Source organism: Miniopterus natalensis, chromosome 20 (assembly GCF_054644295.1).
Source record: "Miniopterus natalensis isolate mMinNat1 chromosome 20, mMinNat1.hap1, whole genome shotgun sequence".
Taxonomy (NCBI): Eukaryota; Metazoa; Chordata; class Mammalia; order Chiroptera; family Miniopteridae; genus Miniopterus; species Miniopterus natalensis.
This window is the reverse complement of record NC_142100.1, coordinates 12089373-12110067: the sequence shown is the minus strand read 5'-3', so window position 1 is coordinate 12110067 and position 20695 is coordinate 12089373. Positions and strand designations below refer to the sequence as shown.

At 53.4% G+C, this 20695-nt stretch overlaps 1 protein-coding gene across 3 annotated transcripts; it reads left to right on the top strand.

The window, feature by feature from the left end:
* The first annotated feature begins 6561 nt into the window (after nucleotides 1-6561).
* TANGO2 (transport and golgi organization 2 homolog) lies at nucleotides 6562-19625 on the top strand. 3 transcript variants are annotated; one of them, XM_016204369.2, is made up of 8 exons: nucleotides 6562-6773; nucleotides 8669-8757; nucleotides 10953-11072; nucleotides 11632-11746; nucleotides 12802-12872; nucleotides 15492-15645; nucleotides 17026-17130; nucleotides 19264-19625. In XM_016204369.2, the coding sequence occupies exons 1-8, from the start codon at nucleotides 6718-6720 to the stop codon at nucleotides 19382-19384; spliced, it is 831 nt and encodes a 276-aa protein (XP_016059855.1). In that variant the 5' UTR covers nucleotides 6562-6717; the 3' UTR covers nucleotides 19385-19625. The 3 variants fall into 3 exon arrangements, with proteins under 3 accessions (XP_016059855.1, XP_016059854.2, XP_016059856.1); XM_016204368.2 differs by lacking the exon at nucleotides 19264-19625 and having other exon boundaries at nucleotides 17026-17595; XM_016204370.2 differs by lacking the exons at nucleotides 6562-6773; nucleotides 8669-8757; nucleotides 11632-11746 and having other exon boundaries at nucleotides 10979-11072.
* Nucleotides 19626-20695: the final 1070 nt, after the last annotated feature.

Below are 20695 nucleotides of genomic sequence, written 5' to 3'. Positions count from 1 at the left end.
TGAGGCATTTTGAGCCAGGGCTGAGTCTGTTCCTGTCCAGCCTCCTGTGAACTGCCACTTTTTCCAGGCTTTCTGGCCTCATCCCTCTCGCAGTGCCCAGAGGAACATCTTAAAGCCAGTGGGGAAGGAGGCCTGGGTCTGTCCACTTGCTTCGTATGAGCAGCTTTTGACTTTGGACAATCCATTTTATTTCCCTGATGTCAAACACGCCTACATTGTAAGTATCTAGTTCCATGGACTAGCCTCGCAGTTACCATCCACATGAGGGTGTGGAAACCATTGCAAGCATGTAGATGTCTCCCTGGTGTCCCTTAGTGTCCTGTAGACTAGGTGGCTCTGCCCTGACTTCTGTCCCTGTGGATGAGTCTTGCTTATTTGTGGCCTCTGTGCAATTGCTGAGTGAAGTCCTCTCTCTCCTGGGTGGGGCCCCTCACTTCACTGCTCTCTGCTCCAGTACGTGGATGCCACTGTGGATGAACATGGAGTGGCTTTTAGTTCTAGGCTGCAGACTTCCTTGCCTGTGTTGTTTCATGGGCAGGGGCACTGGCACAGCACCTGGTCTGGCCAGCAGGGGTGGGCATGGCACATTCAGAATTTTAGAAGACTCTGTGAATAACCAAAATGGAGACTTGCCCTCCAGACACTGGAGTATGCGCTGAAGCTGAGAGACCTAGTGATACATGCGGGGTCCTGAGGGGCTGTGTGATTGGGTGCCCAGGTGTGATGAAGTTGGATGGACTGGATGCCCTGGAGACTGGGAAGCATAGGAATCCATCCCTCACACCACCCACTCAGGGAGACCCTGGGCAGATCTGAGAACTAAGCCAAAATTCAACCAAGGAAGTCAAGAGAAAGGGGCCCTAATTTTGGGACAGGAAAGATGGGAAAATTCACTGTAAAATAACAGACTTTTTAAAGAAAAATTAGGTCCTTTTACTTATTTTCCTATTGACTTGAGAGAGAAACTTCGATTTTTGTTGTTTCACTTATTTATGCATTCATTGGTTGCTTCAGTACGTGCCTTGACCAAGGATCAAACCCGCAACCTTGGTATATTGGGACGACACTCTAACCAACTGAGCTACTTGGCCAGGGCAATAACAGACTTTCTGATAGGTGGTGCCACAGGCAAGGCTGCAATACAGGGGAGGGACTAGGAGAAAACATTTGTAGCTCATGGAGCCAACAGGCCATGCCTGTCCACATCACATCAACTGCACTACATATCAGTGCAGCAAAACCCAGGATTCAGCACCCAAATCGGTGATTCATGGACATGGGTCTTCGGGTGGCTGTAAGAAGTGCTGCTACTAGGGTATGCCAAGGAAACTGTTGTGAGAGTATTTTCTACCACTGCAGGAGGGTGAGTAGTGGCAGGTTCCACCTGGGGGTGGGGGGAGCAGGACCAGACTGGCAGGCTGCCAGGTAGGGACTGGACCACCCCCAGCAGTGCTGAGGTCTGCCAGTCCCCCTGCTGGGTTCTTCCACATCTGGTCTGGCAGAGACAACGCGGCCCTTAGGCCCCTCTTGCCTCCTCTCCCAGTGGCCACCATGAGGCCAATGGCTTGCCCTGACCTTCACCCAACTGTCTCTGTGCCATGCCATGTGTGTGTGGGGGCAGGGAAGCAGGTCCTCACTGTTGATCAGCAGGCTGTGGACCAGTCCATCAGGATGCCATTCTTGTTCCCCGTGGCCCTTGCCTGAGCCACTGCAGTCATTGCTGCATCTCTTGGCATGCTACTCTGACTTATCTTTGGCCAGGCCTCCCTGCCTATGTCATTTTCTTGTGCTCTTGTTAGATGCCGCACAGAGTGAGGTTTGAAGGTGAAGAGCCTGATCCTTCTGACAGAGGCAGTTTACCTGGCTCCACTTGGTCGTTGGGAACGGCCCTGTTGGTCCTCTGAAGGCAGGAGGGGGGAAGGAGGCACCAACCAGTTGGAGGGAGTGATTCAGAGGCAGCGAGTGAGCAGCAGAACGGAGCAGGCCAGAACTCTCAAAAGCGCTATCAACAGATGGGCTGTGAGTGCCTAGAAAGCTTCTGTGCTTTGTAGCCAGCACCAGTGCCAAATCCACAACCCATTCATTTCCTGTGTTTCAGCATTACCAGGTGGTTAGACCAGGGGAAAGCCAGATGCACCAAGTGTGATCTGGGACGACTTCCACTGGCTTTCTTAGAGAGGATGGGAAGCTCTTGGCTTTGGTTTGAAGAGGGCGCTTTCCCTTTGCCTCACACTTCACAGGTCCTTCCTTCCCGGGACTCAGGTGTGCCCTGGGACTCCAAGTACACGTGGGAAGTGCTAGCCCTGCTCCACACACGTGGATCTGCCCAGGCTGCAGGTGGGAGGACCTGGCAGGATACACACTCAGGCTGGTGGAGGCAATCCCGGGGACACACTGTTTTCTTAGCTGTTTCTAGGCAGGCCAAGGTCGTAGCAGGAGGCCCAGGCTGAGTGACTGGTGAGCAGGGGCAAGTGGGCAGGTGTGAGGTGTAGGTACACTGGTCTCATCTGTGCATGCACAGCCTTGTATACCTACACAGCCTGAATTGCACTCCTTGGGCTTGGTCACAGTCTCAGTGTGTACTGGATATCTTTGTAGAGAAGGCGCTTCCAGAACTGCAGCTTCCTGTTCTAGGCAGGACTTCATGCTGTTCTCTATTCAGTTCTAGGAAAATCTTGGGTAGTTTGTTACAGCAGAGCTGCCACTTGGCCAAGCTCACAGAGGTCAGTGTTTTATGTGAAATCTTGGTGGTTGCAAAGATTGCCCAATTGTCGTGTCCAGCTAGGTGAGTCTGTGTCAGTGTGAGTCATGAAACACAGTGGTGTTGCCAAACAGCCGTGGCGAGGATGCTCCAGGGGTTTGGGGGACCACTGGTGCCTGCCTCCTCCCCAGCGTGACCACCCCCTGCTTTTCTGTACAGAACAGCCCAGGCCACAGTGAGCACCCCCTTGGGCCTTGTGGTGAGTGTGGAAGGACACGCTTCCTGCTGTGGTGAGAAAGATGGCACCTCTCTATGTCCAGCTCTGCACCCCACCGCTGTGCAGCGTTGCTCTTGGTGTCTCAGGCATTTGTCAGGATGTTTGGCCACCTCACAGGTCCACTCTCTAGCTCTTTGTGTGGTCCCTCCAGACTGTTGCCCACACAGCCTCCCCTCCTTGGCCCAGGCCACTCTCTGGGGTCTCCCATCCCTATGGACTGGTCCCCCTGTATGTGAGGCAATTGTAAAACAGCACCCCCTGTGGGATCACACATGGGAACAGTGACTTTCCACCGTGGCTAAGATAGAATTGGCTGCCCATCACCAGCTTTCCCAGGGACTTCTCATGCTCTGGGGAGAGTCGACCACAGGGGGAACAGTGAGGCCAGTGGTGCCAGCGTAGGAGGCATGCTGGCTTCACAGGGTTTCCATGATGAAGTTGGGTAGAGCAGCTTATGGATGTGCCAGGGCAGTACAGATGTGCAGGTCCAGTGCTGAGAGCAGATGTGAGGTCAGAGAGGCCCACTTGACCACAGCACCCCACCTGTGCCTGCTCCTTCACCCCGTGTGCATCCAGTAGGCACCCTCCAATGAGCCTCAAGCTGAGCTCTCAGTGAGTAGGCATCATATCTATAAAGTGCCCAGCATGGGAAGATGTTCCTCAGCTGTCCCCTCCCTTGCCCTGTGGTACCTGGGGCCCCAGTCTCCCCTGACACTGTGTCACTGGCTAGAGAGCCAAGTTCTGTGGGGGCCTCCTCTCTATGCCCTGTGTTCCCTGGCTGCCATCCTGGTTGCCTGGAGGCCAAGTGAGGGGAACAGAGGGAAAGCAGAGGATGGGTCTGTGACAACTCACTGCCTGTTATCTGTAGGCTTGACTGAGTGGGCACATTACTGTCATGGCCTCTTTGGCTGCTGGAGCAGGTAGCACCCTGGGCACAGGAGGCAGAGGTGGGACATAGCTTTCTGGAATGCTCAAAACTCCTGGTCAGATCCTCTGGGATCCTTCTGCCTGCCTTGTCTTTGGCTGTGGGCTGGCTCTGGCCGCCCTGCCCTCAGGAGTGACCACAGAACCTGCATAGCCCTTACTTCTCAGGCTTCCACGGGCATGCAGGCATTCCACCAGGGCCTGTGCCTATGTGTGAGCCCTGGGTGGAGGTGGGGACAGGTGGGGTGGGAATGTCACTGAGAAAGCCAGACATGCTTCTGTCTGGATGCTCCCTTCTCTACAGATTTTACCAGCTCAGGATTCATTCAAGTTGAGCTCCTCCTGACATATATAGATGCCACTTGGCAAAGATGAACCCCAGCCTCATCTGGCATGATGAGACCTATCGAAGCCCCTCCCTCTGCTGGCCACGGAGCTGTGGGAAGTGGAGAGGAGCATTTTCTCAGGGCCCAAGTGACCTGGCAGGCAGGATGTTGTTTGCCACCACCTGCCCACCTGCCTTGCACCCAGCACTCGTGCAGTGACTGGGATGACAGGCCGTATCCCGAGCTTGTTCCCAGAGCCCTGAAAGTCAGCAGCGGTGAGAAGGTAGCTGAACAAGCAGGGGTGTCAGGGAGGACTCTGACAGGCCCTGGAAAGGTGATGGAGCTCCTGAGTGGGCCTGGGTGGGGGCACTCTGGGAGAAGGGCTCTGCACCCATGGGACCTGCCAGGAGTTTGCTGAGGGAGCATATCTCATCTAGATGAAGAAGGGTGCTGGAGGTGGAGGTGGGAGGTGAAGCCAGGAAGGGGAGGGGCCTGCGGGCAGTGGGCCTGGCCTGAGTGGGGGGCGAGGGATTGGAGAGAAAGGCAGTTCCTGATGGTCCCCTCCCCAGGGGCTGGCTTTCCTCTGGTCCTTCCCACCCAATGACTGCGTCTTCGTCGAGGCTGCAGCCCTGGGCTCTGTGCCTACACCTCTGGCACCAGGCTGCCTGGAGACCCATCGGAGGCCTTTCCTCAGACCACAGAGCCCTCCCTGCTACATCTGGAGGGCTGATCTGCCACTCACCTGGGCCAGCTAGGAGAGCGGATCCTGCAGCTGAGTTGGGGGTGGGGGCTCTGTGTATGGCCTCTGAGCATCAGTCGCGAGACCTGCCCTTTGCCAGTGGCCTCACCTAGCGGCCAGGCATGCAGCTTAGGGACGGACGTAGGTAGGCCAAGGCAGACATGATGGCCTCTTCCTCTGACAGTCCAGAGTGGCACATCCCTGGCGGAGCAGCCTTCAGAATAGCCCTTTAAACCAGTGAGGCTCTGGACCAGCGATGGGCTGGTAGGGCTCCTAGCACTGACTGTGGCAGCCTGGGTACCATAGACACCACCAGCAGGCCTTGCTTGGAGCATTCTTATGTCTAGAGAGACCAGCTTCTCTGGGATGAGGGCGCCTGTGTCTTCTGTGCTGGACTATGATCAGGTGTCAGGCGCTGGGAACCCTGTCAGCTGTACCTGGTGGGTGGGACACCTGGGGTACTGGGAGGCCCAGCAGGCTTCCTTTCTCCCCGAACTGTGTTCTGGACGATTCTGCTGACTCATCATCGGCTGCGTCTAATCTGCTGTTAAATCCACTGCTGAGTTTTAGTTCCCAGTTATCTATAGCTGCCACTCCTGAAAGTTCTTTCCAGTGCTTTGCGAGACTCCTTTTCCCCACAGATATTCCCAAGCTCCCTGTTTCCCCAGAGCATTGTTGGTTTACGAGACATGTGGGGATCTCTTTCTGGTGGTTCTCCTGCACGGTGCTTTGGCTTGTTATGTGGTTCTTTCTGACTGTGTACTGCTCTGTGTCCTAGAAATTATTCGTGAGACTTCTTGGAGGCCTGGGAGGAAGATGAGAACTTTGGTTTGCCAGGTGCCCAGGGGCACTACCAGTTAGGGAACCCCTCAAACTAAGTCTTGGCTGGAGGGTTCCAGGACCCTTGGTGTGGCCCTGGCTCCACTCTTGGAGCTTCTCAGGGACTCCTTCCACTTACTTGTAGGCTGTCCCTGCGGCCCCTGGTGGCTGTGGATATAGCCCACCCTCACCCTGCAAGTGTGGCTTTTTGCCATTCCAGCTTCCCCTGGAGGGTTTCCTACTAGGTCCTGTCTTGAGGCAGCCTTCGGTTTTGTCTTCTGTCCCTCTCATTCCCAAGGCCACCAGAGCCCGGTTTGCTCAGATGAATCAATGCCCCAGGGGTGTGCAGAGCTCTGTGGGCCACTGGCTGCACTTGGGCTGTCATGGGTGGAAGGCATGTGCCCAGGGCCTGCCATAGACACTGCTGCAGAGCATCTCCGAGCCAGTCGGATGTGACATGGCCCTACCTTGAGTGGCTCAGGGCTGGAATTGGTACTGTTGCCAGGGGAGGGAATGGACAATCTGTGGGGGGCGGGCACGGAGCAAGCTGTGTAGCCTTGCTCCCCGGCAGGTGTGGGCCAGCTTGCCTGCCCACTGCCCCAGCTGTGCAGTGGTTCTTGCTCTTGCTGCTGCTTTCCCCTTTAGTGATCCAGGGCCAATGAGCACTGCAGGCGTCAGGGTGATCTGGCCAGTGCCAATGAGTGTGTTTAGGGAGATGGTTGTGTAGTGCTGGCAAGCGTCATGGTGTTGGGCACATGACTCTGGCATGTCTAGCAAGGGTCAGGGCATTACAGAGCTGATTCTGTCTGGGTCAGAGAACATCGCAGGTTCAGGGAAGGTGGTTCTGTTGTCCACTATTTAGTCAACTCATTTTTTTCCTTTTCCCACAGACTGTGTGACCCTGTGTGAGCAAAGCCACCCTCAGGGACCCATGTGCATCATCTTCTTTAAGTTCGATCCTCGCCCCGTTTCCAAAAATGCATACAGGTAACCCCCTTACTGTGAGTCTGCCATCATCTGCTCAGCCTCAGGTGCCCCACAGCCCTCGGTACCCATGTAGGTGTCCCAAGCAGGAGAGGCATGCTGCTGCTGCCCGGGCTGGGAGAAGGCAGCCCCAGGACGAGCTGCACAGGCCTGGCAGTGCCCTCTCAGACAGTGGTCACTCAGCATGGGGTGCTGGAGGAAATACATCTCGGTGGTCAAGACCTTGAGCTGATGTACAAATATACTAAGACTCAGCTTCTAACAGTAGCTGTATGGGCAGGACAGAGGAGCAAAGTGGGTCCAGGCAGGGGCACAGCCCTATGGGCTCTGATAGAGGACCAGGGGGCAACAGAACTGGGATGACCGTGAGCGAGAGCCCCACTTGCACTGGCTGGCCTGTGTTTCTGGAAGAAGTCTTGGTAATGATGTCAGGGTGCAGGGGGATGGGGGAAGCTGGGGGTACCAGCCAGAAGAGGTGGGAGACTGAGGACCCCCTCCTCTCCAGAGTCTAGACTCTGGAGGGCCCACCTGTGGCTGGCTGGCATGCAACCTGAAAGGCAGACCCCACCTGTACCAGGGCCAACCCAGCACCCAAAGGACAGACAGGGAGGCAGAGGGAGCCTGGGGGTTCATGCCAGGGCTGTGTCTGGTGGGATTCCATTGATGCTGTTTCCTTGATTGCAAAGGGATATGTGTTCTTTGAAAAAAGCACACCTCATACCCCACAAGATGTACAAAGTAAGCCATGAGCTCACAGACCTACCCTCCCCAGAAGGTGCACAGACCCACGCTTGACAGCCGGGTGGGGAGTGCTCATTGGTCATGAATAATTAATGGTTTCAGTGATTAGAACAAAACAAAGCCATGGCTGACTTGCTGTCTTCAGAACCCCTCTCTGTGGTGGGCACATCCCCTGAGCATCTTTGATAGTTCACATTGTACCACAAGCAAATATTCATGAAATCAATGAGACAATACAAATATTATTTTTGAAGACTTTTTAGGATATGAGCACTGAGTAGACTAATTTGGTTTCAGACCCATTGTAACCACAGGCCACTAAGCCCCAGACCCTGGTCCCTTGTCCTCTGTTCACCTGTGCACCCACCCTGCTATTCAGAGGGTCCTCCAATGATCAATTCTTAGACCCAGAGGTGTCCCACTCAGTCATCATCTACGTTCTTATTTAAATGGCAAAGCTGACTGGAAACTTATATCTCACCTCTAAACCAGGGCTGTGAAAACTATGACATTTTTTCTAATTGCCAAAGAAATACTTGTTTGACTCACAATGAAAAAATTAGTGAAACAGAGAAGCTCTCACCCATTCCCTCTCCCAAACAGCCCAAATTCAGGGCAGCAGCCCTCAGAGACCCTGTGTACTGCAGTGGTCCACGCGCATCCCCGAGCCACCCTGGTGAGCATGCTTACAATTCTGGTGAGCATGCTTACTCGCTGGGGTTTCTTCAGGGGGAGGGACAGATGGACAGAAGAAGGGGCGCCTTCCTGTTGCCTGGGTACCCGGGACATGCTTGGTAGAATTCATTCTCAGGGCCCTTACCTGCCTGGCCCCTGGTCTTACTTGCTCAGCCCTGTTTCAGGAGGACAATGGGTGTGCAGGGCAAGGCTCCACCTCCTGGCCCTGATCAGCGTGGATATGAGTCTTAGCCCATCTTCTGCCTATGTCCTCTGCAGGGCCCTGGGGCACTGTCTGGCCCAGGGCTCCCCGGAAGCTGTCCCTCTGGAGCTGCTGCCAGCCTTTGTCCCTTGTGGGTTCCTATTCTCTTTGGGACTTGCCCATGTTGTTACTGAGGCAAATTTTCTTTGTTAACTAGAGAGAAAAAAAATATGGCTTTTCTGTTTTGACCTGAAAGTTTCAGTCCTGCTTTCTTCTTCAGGCTCATCCTGGCAGCCAACAGGGATGAATTCTACAGCAGACCATCCAAGGTAGCAGACTTCTGGGGCAACAACAACGAGATCCTCAGCGGTGAGTCTTTCCTCATGGTGGGTGGCAGGAAGTGTGAGCCCCAGATGGCTCTAACCATTATGGGTGCTGCTTCCTGTGTAAATTCAGAATGAATGGACACTGATGGGTCTAATTGGGGGTGGGCTCTAGAGTCTCCATCCAGGGCCAGTGTTGGACTGACCAGCCCCAGAATTGTCCAACCAGCACTGCCCCTGTGGCTTCATGTATCATGGCTCCCCAGCAGAAGTAGCCAGAAGGATCAGTGGTTTTCTTTGGACCCATGTTTCCTGTGGGCATGTGATTGTATTGGTGTGAGGTGCAAGTCCGCACTCTATCACTCTGTGTAGCATCATAGTTTTGTGTGTGTGTGTGTGTGTGTGTGCGTGTCTATGTGTCTGTTGGGGGGACTTGTCAGTGTGTATGGGGTGAGGGATGAGGGGCTGTTGCCCTGGGGAAGACGGGCAGGAGGCACCTCTCCAGGATTTTTGTAGATGAGGACATGGAAGCTTGGATGGAAGGTTAGCCTGCCTGGGCTCCTTTGCCATCCTGGCCACCCGGGCTCCATCCTACCCTGGTACCTGGGCTTGCACCCTGCCCCTGAATCAGTGCCTATCCTGGCTGGGGAGCTCCAGCCACTCTGAATTGTTCATTCTTTGTAGTGTTTTGGAGGAGGCCCCTGGCATGCTGTTAAGGGGCACCCATCTAGTGGAAGGGTGGCCTTGCTGCACCACAGTGCTGGGTGAGCCCAGTGGCTACTAAACCCAGCTTAGGGCTGAAGACACTAAAGTCCACAGCCTCCCATTGCACACCCCCTACTGGGGATGGAGCCTGCAACTCACCCATGTGCAAAATGGTAGGCGGGTGTTGCTCCCAGTGTAGTCGTTGAGCCAGTAGTATCAGCATTACTTCGGAACTTGTTAGAAGTTAGGAAAAAATTAGGCGTTATTTCTTCAAATATTTTTTCGGTCTTTCTTCTCAACCTCTTTCCCCCTTTCTGCCTCCAATTGCACATATATTAGATTACTTGAGGTTGTTTCACACTTTGATGATGTTTGGTTCATTTTTTAAAAATCTCTTTTCTCTCTGTTTTATTTTAGGTAGTTTCTTTTGCCATACCCTCAAGTTCACTAATCGTTTCTTCTGCAGTATCTAATCTGCCTTTAATTCCATCCTGTATATTTTTCATCCCACACTTTGTAGTTCTTAGCTTTAGAAATTCAATTTTTATGTCTTCCTTGCCTCCACTTAGCTTTTTTAGCATATAAAATACAGTTTTAATGACTTTGCATGTCCTCGTCTATAAATTATGACATCTGTCTGTGTCAGTTCCAGGTCAGTTTTAATGGATTGATTGAACTCCTATTAGCAGCGGGGCTGTTTTCCTGCCTCTTTGAATGCCTGGTGATATTTTTTAAAAATATGTTTTTATTGATTTCAGAGAGAGGAAGGGGGAGGGAGAGAGAGAAACATTAATGATGAGACAGTCATTGATTGGTTGCCTCCTGCACACCCCCATACTGGGGATCGAGCCGGCAACTCGCCCATGTGCCCTGACCAGGAATCCAACTGTGACCTCCTGGCATGGTAGATCCTTTTGGATTTTCTTCACATACAATCTTGTCATCTACAAATAAAGATAGTTTTGCTTCTTTCTTTTTGATCTTTACATCTTTTGTTGCTTTTATTGTTATAAAAATAAAATTTTAACAATTTAGCTGTTTTTATCCCACTCTTCAAGTAAAATGACCCTCTAGTCTAGGAAGATGCTCTCCTGAGGCTTTAACCTTGGGGTGGGGCCTGGTGGATTGTGTAGCATTGACTGTGGCAGGGCCTGTGCCCTGGGATGGGACTGGTGGATGGGCTGCAGGCCTTGTTGTGCACCAGGCTCCTAATGAAGCTCTCACTCTGAGGGTCCCACGCATTATTCCAGAAGAGGCCAGCCAGCCACCCTTGCAACCACATCCAGGACGAGATTCCCGTAATGGAGTTGGTGCTCTGCTCCCAGCCCAGTGCCAACCCAAGTTCTCAGATGCTGTCTAGGCATCAGTTGTCTTGAGGGGCAGGGTATGGGGAGCGCATCTTTCAAGTGTCCTGCTGCCCCACCCTGTGGAGTCTGAGCCCCTGTTCCACAGCCAGGGCTGTGGGACTGAGGTGCGACTCCCCAGGATGCAAGGACAGGGTGGGCTTTGCTGGTGGTGATGCTGGCGTTCACCCAGGGCTCGACATGGAGGAAGGCAAGGAAGGAGGCACATGGCTGGGCATCAGCACGCGAGGAAAGCTGGCAGCGCTCACCAACTACCTGCAGCCGCGGCAGGACCCAGACGCCAGGGGCCGAGGTACTTGGAGAGGGACTGGGGCTAGGCTAGCTTAGGGGTGTGGGGGTGGGCCTTGGGGTGTTGGGGGATTTCTTGGGCATGTGCAGAGACAGGAGGAGGAGTATAATGGGGAAGAGGGCCCGTTTCCTGGGCCCTGCAGTCCACTGACTTGAGTCACTGTGGGCACCACCCTCAGCCTGACCCACATGACACCCACAACACTGACTTTTTACCCCCTCAAGGAATGTGCTTCATACTTGTCACCTGGGCACTGTGTCACTCTGACTGTGTGTCATTGTCCCCAACCTGTCCAATGTTTGCTGAGCAGATGCCCCTGGGAGGACAGCTTCATGGACGCACATTGTCCCTACTGAAGACTTTTCCCCTCATGCTGGGCTTCAATATGGGGGCATAATGGAGGAAAAAAAAAATTTAATCAATGAAAACAGAGTTGTCTATGCTGACCTCCTTGGCTGCCAGGTCAATGAGGTGTAGCCAGCCCATGTGGGGCCATCAGTTTCCCCAGGGAGAGGGGCTGAGCCTGCTGCCTCGGCCATAAGTATCTGTTCCTTGCTCATAGGTGAACTTGTGGCCCACTTTCTGACAACAGACATGGACAGTTTTTCCTACTTGAAGAAGGTCTCCACAGAGGGTCATCTGTACAACGGCTTCAACCTCTTAGCAGCTGACCTGAGGTGAGTCTGCCTGCTAGGGGACAGCAGCCCACTGAGTGCTATGATAGGACTGGGCCGTGGACTCAGCAGGGCGTGGAGTTCCTGCCCCGCTACTCAGCTTGGGGTGCTGTGGCATCTGTGGCAGCCTCTCCAGGGACATCACTCCTGGTGGGCTTGGTAAGCATCCTGAGGGCTAATCCCCTCCCAGACCCACTGCTGTGAGGACATGCGACAGTGTGAGGGTTGCTGGCTCCCACCATCAGAGAACTGGAGCAGGACTGCAGGGCACTCTCCTAGCACAGTGCCCCTTGCCTATACCTGCCCCTCTGCCCGCAGGTCCTCTCCACCTGTATGTGGCTAAGGAGTCTCCTGTTTTTGAGCCATACCTCACTTGCACTGCTCTCTGGTGGGCAGAGGTACCCCAGGCTGGAGAAGGAAGGTGTAAGCACAACTGGCTGTGACCCTGGAGCACTCTGGGACCCTATGGTGGTTGGATGTTGCTGAGCTCTGGGGCCCCAAAGCAGCATCTTCAGGAAGCTGGGTCTGAGTAGGCAGCAAGGTTCATCTTGGTTTCTGTGAGGGGCTCAGCGGCTGTGAGTTTCAGGAATCAGGTTGCTGGGATCCTGCAGAGGGCCTTGCCCCTTGGGGAAGTGGCAGTTGGAGCCTTTCCAGAGAGGTACAACAGGGAGCTGATGGCTACCTATGGCTGCATGCTGAGCCTCTCACATGCAGTACTCAGCATATTCTCAGAGCCACCCTCTTGCCTGATGCATCCTAGCTTAGACAGGTGACCTGGCACCACTGCCGGTGGTGTGAGGTGGGTCAGCGGAGTCTTTTAGATGTTGCTGCTCCCAGGCCAATGGTCCATGTGGAGAGCCAGGAATCTCCATGACCCTGCCTGCAAGTCTCTGAGGGGCTGGGGCCCTGACTAGCCCCTGTCCTGACTGCAGCAGGCCTCTGTCCCTTTGCTGGCTGTTGGCAGGGGGATTTGGGAATGGGGCTATGGAGATTGCCCGGCAGCAAGGGGTCTGCACGATCCCAGGCCCCTGTATGACCCTCTGCCCTCCTGTTCATAGCACAGAGAAGGGAGATGTCATCTGCTACTATGGAAACCAAGGGGAGCCTGAACCCATTGCCCTGGTGCCAGGTGAGCCTGCTCTGGTGGGTGGTGACAGGGTGGGGGCTGCTCCTATGGGGACACGTCTGTACTTTTCAGAGACTAAGTCCCTGTCATATTTCTCTTCTGGGACTGCTTTTTGGCTGTTTGTGTACCTTACAGCCTGCACCCGGTCCACATGACAGGTTGCCTTCAGCTTAGGTCACTTCTCCCCAGTGCCGAGCCAGTGACTGCCCTGAGAAAATTAGAAACTAAAAGGCACAAAAGGACAGAGAGCACCACCCCTCCCCCCCAAATTCTATGCATTGGCCCAGAGGCCTTTGTGGAAGCATCTGGAAACCATCTCCGTGATGCCCTCAGTTCTCAGTGCTGGCAACTCTGACTGGAGATGCTTGATTTTTGCTAGAATGTTGCTTGGAAGAAATTCTTTTCACCTACATCCTGTTGTGTCATCCCTGAGCCCATCCTTTCCTGTTTGTGTCTCTGTTTTTTTAAATAATAAAATAGCTGTATTGAGCTATAACTTGCAATGTCATACGGTCTCCCCATTTAAGTGTACCATTTAGTAGATTTTAGTATATTTGCAAAGTTGTGCAGCCATCAATATCACTGCTATTTAACATTTTCATCACCTCAAAAAGAAACCAGACCCATTAGTAGTTACTCTCATTCCCGCTCTTCCCCAGCCCCTGGACACCACCAATCTACTTTCTCTGTGGATTTGCCTATTCTGAACATTTTATATAAACAGAGTCATGCGATGTGTGGCCTTTTGTGTCTGCCTTTTTTCACTTAGCGTGTTTTCGAGATTCACCCATGTTGTAGCATGAATTAGGGCTGAATTCCTTTTTATGGCTGAGTTATATTCCACTGTAGTATATTCTACATTTTGTTTCTGCATTCATCCCTTGATGGACATTTGAGTTATTTCTGCTTTTTGGCTATTGTGGATAATGCAGCTATGAACATTTGTTACAAGTTTGTGCGTGGACACATTTTCATTTCTCTTCCATGTATACCTAAGAGTGGAATTGCTGGACCATAAAGTAACTGTTTAACCTTTTGAGAAACTGCCAAATTTTTTTCCAAAGCAGCTGCACCATTTTATATTCCCACCAGCATATGAAGTTCCTGTTTCTTCACATCCTCGCTGAAAGTTGTCATTGTCTGTTTTTTTCTTTTATTACAGTCATCTTGGTGTGTGTGAGGTGGTATCTCATTGTGGTTTTGATTTGCATGTCCCTGATGCCTAATGATATTGAGCAGTTTTTCATGTGTTTAATAGCCATTTGTATATCTTCTTTGAAGAGATGTTTGTTCAGATCCTGAATAGGATTGTTGTATTTTTATTGTTGAATTGTAGTTCGTTATATATTCTAGCTACTAGTCCCTTATCAGATATATGATTTGCAAAAATTGTCTACTTTTCTGTCGGTTTTCTTTTCACTTTCTTGTTGGTCAAGAAACTGAAAAACTGACCAACAAGGAGGTTTTGTAGCGCATCATTGTAAATTTTGATGATGTCCATTTTACATTTTTTCTTTTGTTTTTTGTGCTTTTGGTGTCATAGCTAAGAAATCATTGCCTAATCTAAGGTTGTGCAACTTTCCCCCCTATATTTTCTTCTAAGAGTTTTATAATTTTTGCATTTACATTTAGGTCTTTGGGACATTTTGAATTGATTTTTGTGTATGGTGTGAGGTAAGGGTTCCACTCCATTCTTTGCATATGGCTACCCTGATGAGTGGCCTTTCCTATGATTCCTGATCAATAAAGCACAGTGATACCCTGGGCTGGTTGCGTGGCTATGGGGGCCTGGCAGAGCTAGGGCTGTCTTCCTTGGAAGTGGCTGAAGTCACACCATACTCAGTCAAGATCCTGCCTAGAACGTCTGGCAACAGGAGAGGGTGGCTGTTCTCTGACCTCAAGAGTATCTGTCTGGTTGCATGACTCTGAGCTCACCTGCCCCTGCTGCCTGCCGTAGCCTCTCCATCTCAAGGCCATGCCTCTCTTTTTTTTTTTTTTTTATGTGAGAGAAACCCTCTTCTTTTTTGTGACGCCTTCTATTAACCACTGAGAACTTGTTCTGAGCAACTTGTGTCAAGACCTTAAGGCTCCCCAAGTTGGGGTCCCTTCCAGCATGTAGAGGAGGCCCTGCTCATGCCCACTAGGTCGGCTGTCCTGATGTTGGTGGGTTCTCTAACTGCTGATGCAAGCCAGGACCAATTTGGGGCAGTTACCCTCCTGTCCTCTGGTTGCTGATTCTCCCACCCTTGACCTGCTCAGGTGGACTCACACCTTGAAGCTTTTTCCTAGCTTACAGAGGGACTAGAGTGAGATGGGGGAGATGGCCCCCCTTTCCTTTGCCCAGGTGGATTTCAGGTTGTTTATTCTTTATTATCAAGGCCATTTGGCCTCTGTGCCTTGCAGTTTCCTGCTGGTGTCCCACCATGTTGAGTTTTCTACCTCTTGCCATGCAGATGGGTTGGGAATACCCATAGAGAAGATGCTGGAGTGTGGGGCAGCCTGGCCTCAGTGCCTTCGGCTATATCCTGGCACCTTGCCTAGTGCTGGTTAGATGGGCGGGAACTTACCCTAAATTCAAACAGTGAGTCCTTTGCACTGGTGTACTGACCCCTCTCCCTGCAGGGACCTACGGGCTGAGCAATGCGCTACTGGAGACTCCTTGGAGGAAGCTGTGCTTTGGGAAGCGGCTCTTCATGGAGGCTGTGGAGCAGAGCCAGGCGCTCCCTAGGGATGTCCTTGTCACCAAACTTCTGGACGTGCTTAACAACGAGGAGGCGTGAGTGGGTGGATCCTGCTGGGGTGAGCAGAGTGTTTGGCCCTGGGGCAGAGAGGCAGGCGGTCTCTACTGCCCTCTGAGGCCTGTGGAGGTGACTGGGGCCAGCCCCTCAGCTGCAGGAGAACCTGGTGGATATGCTGACATGCTGTCCTCGGCACCCTCCCACCTGTCCCTGTGGATAGTCAAGGTTTCAATGGGGTCCTTCGATGACGGGAGGTGGGGCAGTCGTGAGCTAATGTGCTGGGAAGCTTGGTGCTTTTAGAGCTAATGTGGGCTTATATGGCCCTCAGTAGCTGGAGGCTCCCATCTGTTTGCATACATGAGCCGTGGCATAGACAGACCCATCCCAGATATTACCTGGGGTAACGTTGTCTCTGATCCGACCTCCTTGAGGCACTTCAGAGGTCTCTGCATGGGGTACCTGTCCCGGGGACACCACCCTCTGGCGTATTTCAGCCATCTCAGGGGGTGAGTAGTGTCAAAGTGCTGGCCAAGCTCCCTTCCTCCCATGCAGGGACATGGCCCACACATCTTTACCCTACTCAGGCCAGGCCAGTGTCCTGCCCAGATGCCCAACGGCCTCTTAGAGGAGTTCCCTCTAGCCTGCCTCTCACTCCTCTCCCCTAGGGCCCTTTCTGCCCCTTGCTTAGCCTTCTTCCTCTCTGCATCATGAACCAGGGCACAGCCTCAGTACAGCTGACCCTCAGAAACCCTGCCTGGCGGCCCATGCTTAACTGTAAATCCACCCAGCACTTGGTCACTGTCTGTAATCCCTGCTGGCCCATGTCAGGCCCTGGCAGCTTTTATTGACGGCTGTGACTCTAGTGCGAGCTATAGTGACTGGCAAGCTGCAGAGCTTGAGTGCTCTCCTGTCATGCCCATAGGGCACCTCCTGGGATAGGCAGGGAGCATATGTGGCCAGGTGACTGCACCTCTCAGCTGCGCCCCTGCCCACAGCGCCCCCACTGACACAGGCCCCACTGAGAAGAGAGGGCCAGCTCGCTCCCGGGGTGGCTTCTGTCCTCTTGCAGGGGATCCTGCACAGCTCTGATCAAAGGGACCTTAGGCATTTTCAGACCCTACAGAGCCTTTCCAGTGTTGGGCTCATAGGTCCTCATGTCCTCAGAGTCCTGAGTCTTGGGTCCTGGGTCCTGGGAAAGCTCCTGGTGGCCCTGGCAGGGGGAGCTGCCCCACTGATATCTGTCTGGTAGCCTAGGCCCAGCCATGGAGTCCTAAGTGAAAGTCTTGACAGAGATTTGAGCCCTTGAGCAGAAAAGTGCACAAAATAGACCTTCCAAGGCTGGTGAGCTCCTCAGGCACTACAGACCTGTGGGCAGGCAGCCAAGGGGCTGATGGTGACCCCCTCCTCTGTCCTTCCAGGCAGTTGCCGGACCCGGCCATTGAGGACCAGGGCAGGGAGCATGTGCGGCCCATTCTGAGCAAGTATGCGGCTGTGTGCGTGCGTTGCCCAGACTATGGCACCAGGTATGGCGGGCTGCTGGGTGCATCCAGTCCTGTCCCACAAGGAACACGGCCTTACCGGAGCTCTGTGGATCCCAGAGCTCAACTTTATCTAGAAGTGGCTGCCATTTCAGCTTGGGGGGCTGTGGAATGAGCAGATGCCAGCTTCCAGGGGTGCTGCTAACCAGTCTCAAAGCCCCTGAGGCTTCCATTGCTTCTCAGGAGGGGGGTCCTAGGCTCCCCCCTGCCTTCTTACACAGCCACAAGGGGCCTGAGATAGCATTGGACATACTCATGTTAGCAAGTCCCTGTCGGCCTGGAGGTCCCCCTATCTGGTTCTTCCTTTCACTTGCTCTGTGTCCCTTGGCCTGTCATGTTCTTTGCATGACCAGGGTTGGGATTAGGTCATCTCAGCCTGGAATACGGCCTTATCCCAGGAAAAGTAAAAATGTCTTGGCTACAAGGTCAAAATGTCCAGGAGAGAGAAGCTGTTGGCATGGGTGTCTGCTGTCCTGGCAAATTCCTTTCCTGCCTCCCTCCCTCCTGGGTGTGAGGCTGGGAGGCCTGGCCCGTCCACGTGGCTCCATCAGAGGGCAGCCCACATGCTGTACTTGGAGGTGCTGGGACGCACAGAGGAGGGTAGGTTGCTGGAGGCTGCTGGTCCAGCCAAGATGCTGTAGGAGTGCTGCTGCCATGTGCCTGGTTCACCTGGCCTGGAGGTGGAGCATGGCCTCATGTGCAAGCCACATCTGCCTAGGCTCAGCTTGCATCAGGTCCCATGGGCACCAGCCTTGTGTGAGGTGGGGGACCTGCCCTTGGGGGCTCATGGCCACCAAGGACTCAGGAATGAGGTGTTTGGGCCATGACCAGTGCTGACTAATGTCAGGGTGGTATCACACATATACCTGGTTTTTGGGTTCAGGTAGTTTGAGACTGAGAGAGCCAAGCCCCTTCTGTCCCCGCAAGTGGGAGAGGCTGGGTTATTGTTGCCTCCATGTAGTAAGGAGGTGGTTCTCCCAGGAGGATATGAGCCAATCTTGTTGTGGCTTTGCTGATGCTGAGGGCATTGGGCAGGGGGATAGACATGTGAAGTTCTGGGGACCAGCTGACCAAGAGGGTGGCAGGCCCCTCTGAGTCTTCCATCCTTCAGGAAATGACAGTTTCAAGCCCTCTGGCTGGGGGAATGAATAGGCAGGCCAGCATGGTGTGAATGCCTGGCACTGATGCTTCAGGGCCCAGTGATGCTCTCGGGCCTGGGGAGGGTTGCACACCTGAATGGCAGTCTTTCTGGCTGGGCTGGCTTTTTTCTTGGCAGGGGCATCATTACCCTCAAGTCCCTCCTTCATGATAGGCTTACTTTTGTGACTAAATTGTGCGCTCATGTGTACTTCATGCGTGAGGCAGAGTGCCAGGTCTACTCCCTGTCTGGATGCATGGTTGCTGGGTCCCATCTTGACTGGGACCCCCAGTTTTCAGCATGCGTGTGACCACTCTAGGTCTCTGGGTGTCAGCCTGCACTGGGTCTGCTTAGGGACTCAGTGCCTGCCCTGCATCAGTGGGAGACAGATGCTAAGGGAGTACTTGCCTTGGGGAGGTCCAGGCAGGAGGAGAGGTGTGCTGAGTATTTGGGATGTAGTAGTGGGGGGTGGCAAGGAAGGGTACAAGGGAGTTTTCTGGGTGAAGGTCTAGTCCCCAAACAGTTGACAGGTTGACCTCTTGGAAGAGCTCAGTGTGGCCAAATGTCCGTAGTGGTGCTGGGCCGTTGCCTGAGAGTCCTGGGAAAGTGCATTGTGTGCCCAGGGCTCACCCTGGTGAGAGTGGTGGGTGGGTGGGGCTTGTACTATGGATGGTGGGCAGAGCAGGCTGGGGTGTTTCAGAGTGGAGGCAATAGGACTGGTCAAACGAGGTCCTGTGGAGCCAGCCTGGGAGCTCCAGGCCCCACCAGGCTCAGTGCCCAGCTACGCCAGAAGGGTCCTTTGACTCTCCAAGGTTGCTGCTCATTTGTGACCTGCCTCTAGCCATGCTGAGTGCCTGCCACAGGCCCCAGGTGTGATGGGCTTGACCCTTCTGTCTCAGATCTGACCCCAGTTGGGGCTTTGACAGGCGGGCAGGGGGCTGAGGGAAGCATGTGAATATGGGCCCTGTGCTCTCTTCCAGAACCAACACTGTCATCCTCGTGGACGCAGATGGGCACGTGACCTTCACAGAGCGCAGCATGATAGACAAAGACCCTTCCCACTGGGAGACCGTCACCCACGAGTTTAGGCTACAGAGCTAAGTTCTACGCCTGGGTGTGGCCAGCAGGCTCCTCTAAGGCCCTGCCTTGAGGGCTGGATGGGAACCCTCCACAGCACATGCACTACCTATGTGTGACTCAGCCAGCATCTCTCAGGACCAGGGCTTACTGATTTGTGTGTGATCTATCCATGTCTCTGTATCCAGCTCGAGGTCAACCCTTATGCCAGTGGGAGTGACAGAGTCCAACAGCCAGGTCAGGGGCAGGGGCAGGTCCAGGTGTGCTATGCATGTGTGTGAATGCACCTGGCCCTGACCATGCATAGAGACACACACACAAGGCACACACTTACATACATGCCTACAGGTGCACAGGCACACATGCACACCCATAGGGCACACACACACAGCACACACTGGCACAGGCACAGGCAATAGCTGGAACACACACACACTCCCAGGTACACACACGTGCACTTGTGCCAGACAGGCAGAGGTGTGCCTCTCACACCCACATGTGCTTCTGGCCCGTGGGTCATTGCTTTGATCAAAACAGCAGGAGTAGATCTTTGTTTAAAAGTGTCCCCTTCTCTCCTGGACATAGTCCAGTTCCTTACTGACAACTAGACATGCTCTTGGGGGAGACAGGCCACATTTGGAATGAGGAAAGAGACAGAAGCAAGAAAAACCCACTGTCACAACAGTAGCACAGTCTGATTGGTGGATCCAGTGGTCCCGTGTGCACTAGGGGGTCCCATGTGCATGGGATTGTCCTGTGACTAGAGTCATGTGTGTGCTGGGCACCTCAGGAGCCTGTCAGGCCCTGCCTGCCCACTGGTTGTGGGTTCTGGGCAAGCCCATCTCAGTGAGGTGACACAGCCAGCCCCTCCCTTCCCACCCCTTCTCCTTGGGGAATCAAACTTCACAGGAATCTGTACTTGAATGTGAGTTGTTGATAATAAAACTCTGAGGCTGTGGTGAGTCCATGCATCCTAGGTTCTTAACTTGTGTGATGGGGACAAATGGAGCTGTTGTGTACAATGGGTTGGCAGCTGTTCTCCCAGCCTGCAGGAGCTTCCACGGCACAGATGCTTATACAAGGTTCTTTCCACTTTCTCCTTTGCTCACGGTCTCCTGAGTGCTATGAGGGTCTTTGGGCAGAAGCTGGGGTTCAAGAAAGCATGTATATATGGGACATAGTAGGTACCAGTGGCAGGGCCTCCTGAGCTGGGCTGAGGAGCCAGGGATTTATCTGTGTTTAGTGGGGAGCCCTGAGAACCCCTTGTGGGAGCAGTGTGGTCAGACCTGCACTTGGTGTGGACCATGGAGGCCAGGTGATCGGGTGGGTTTCAGG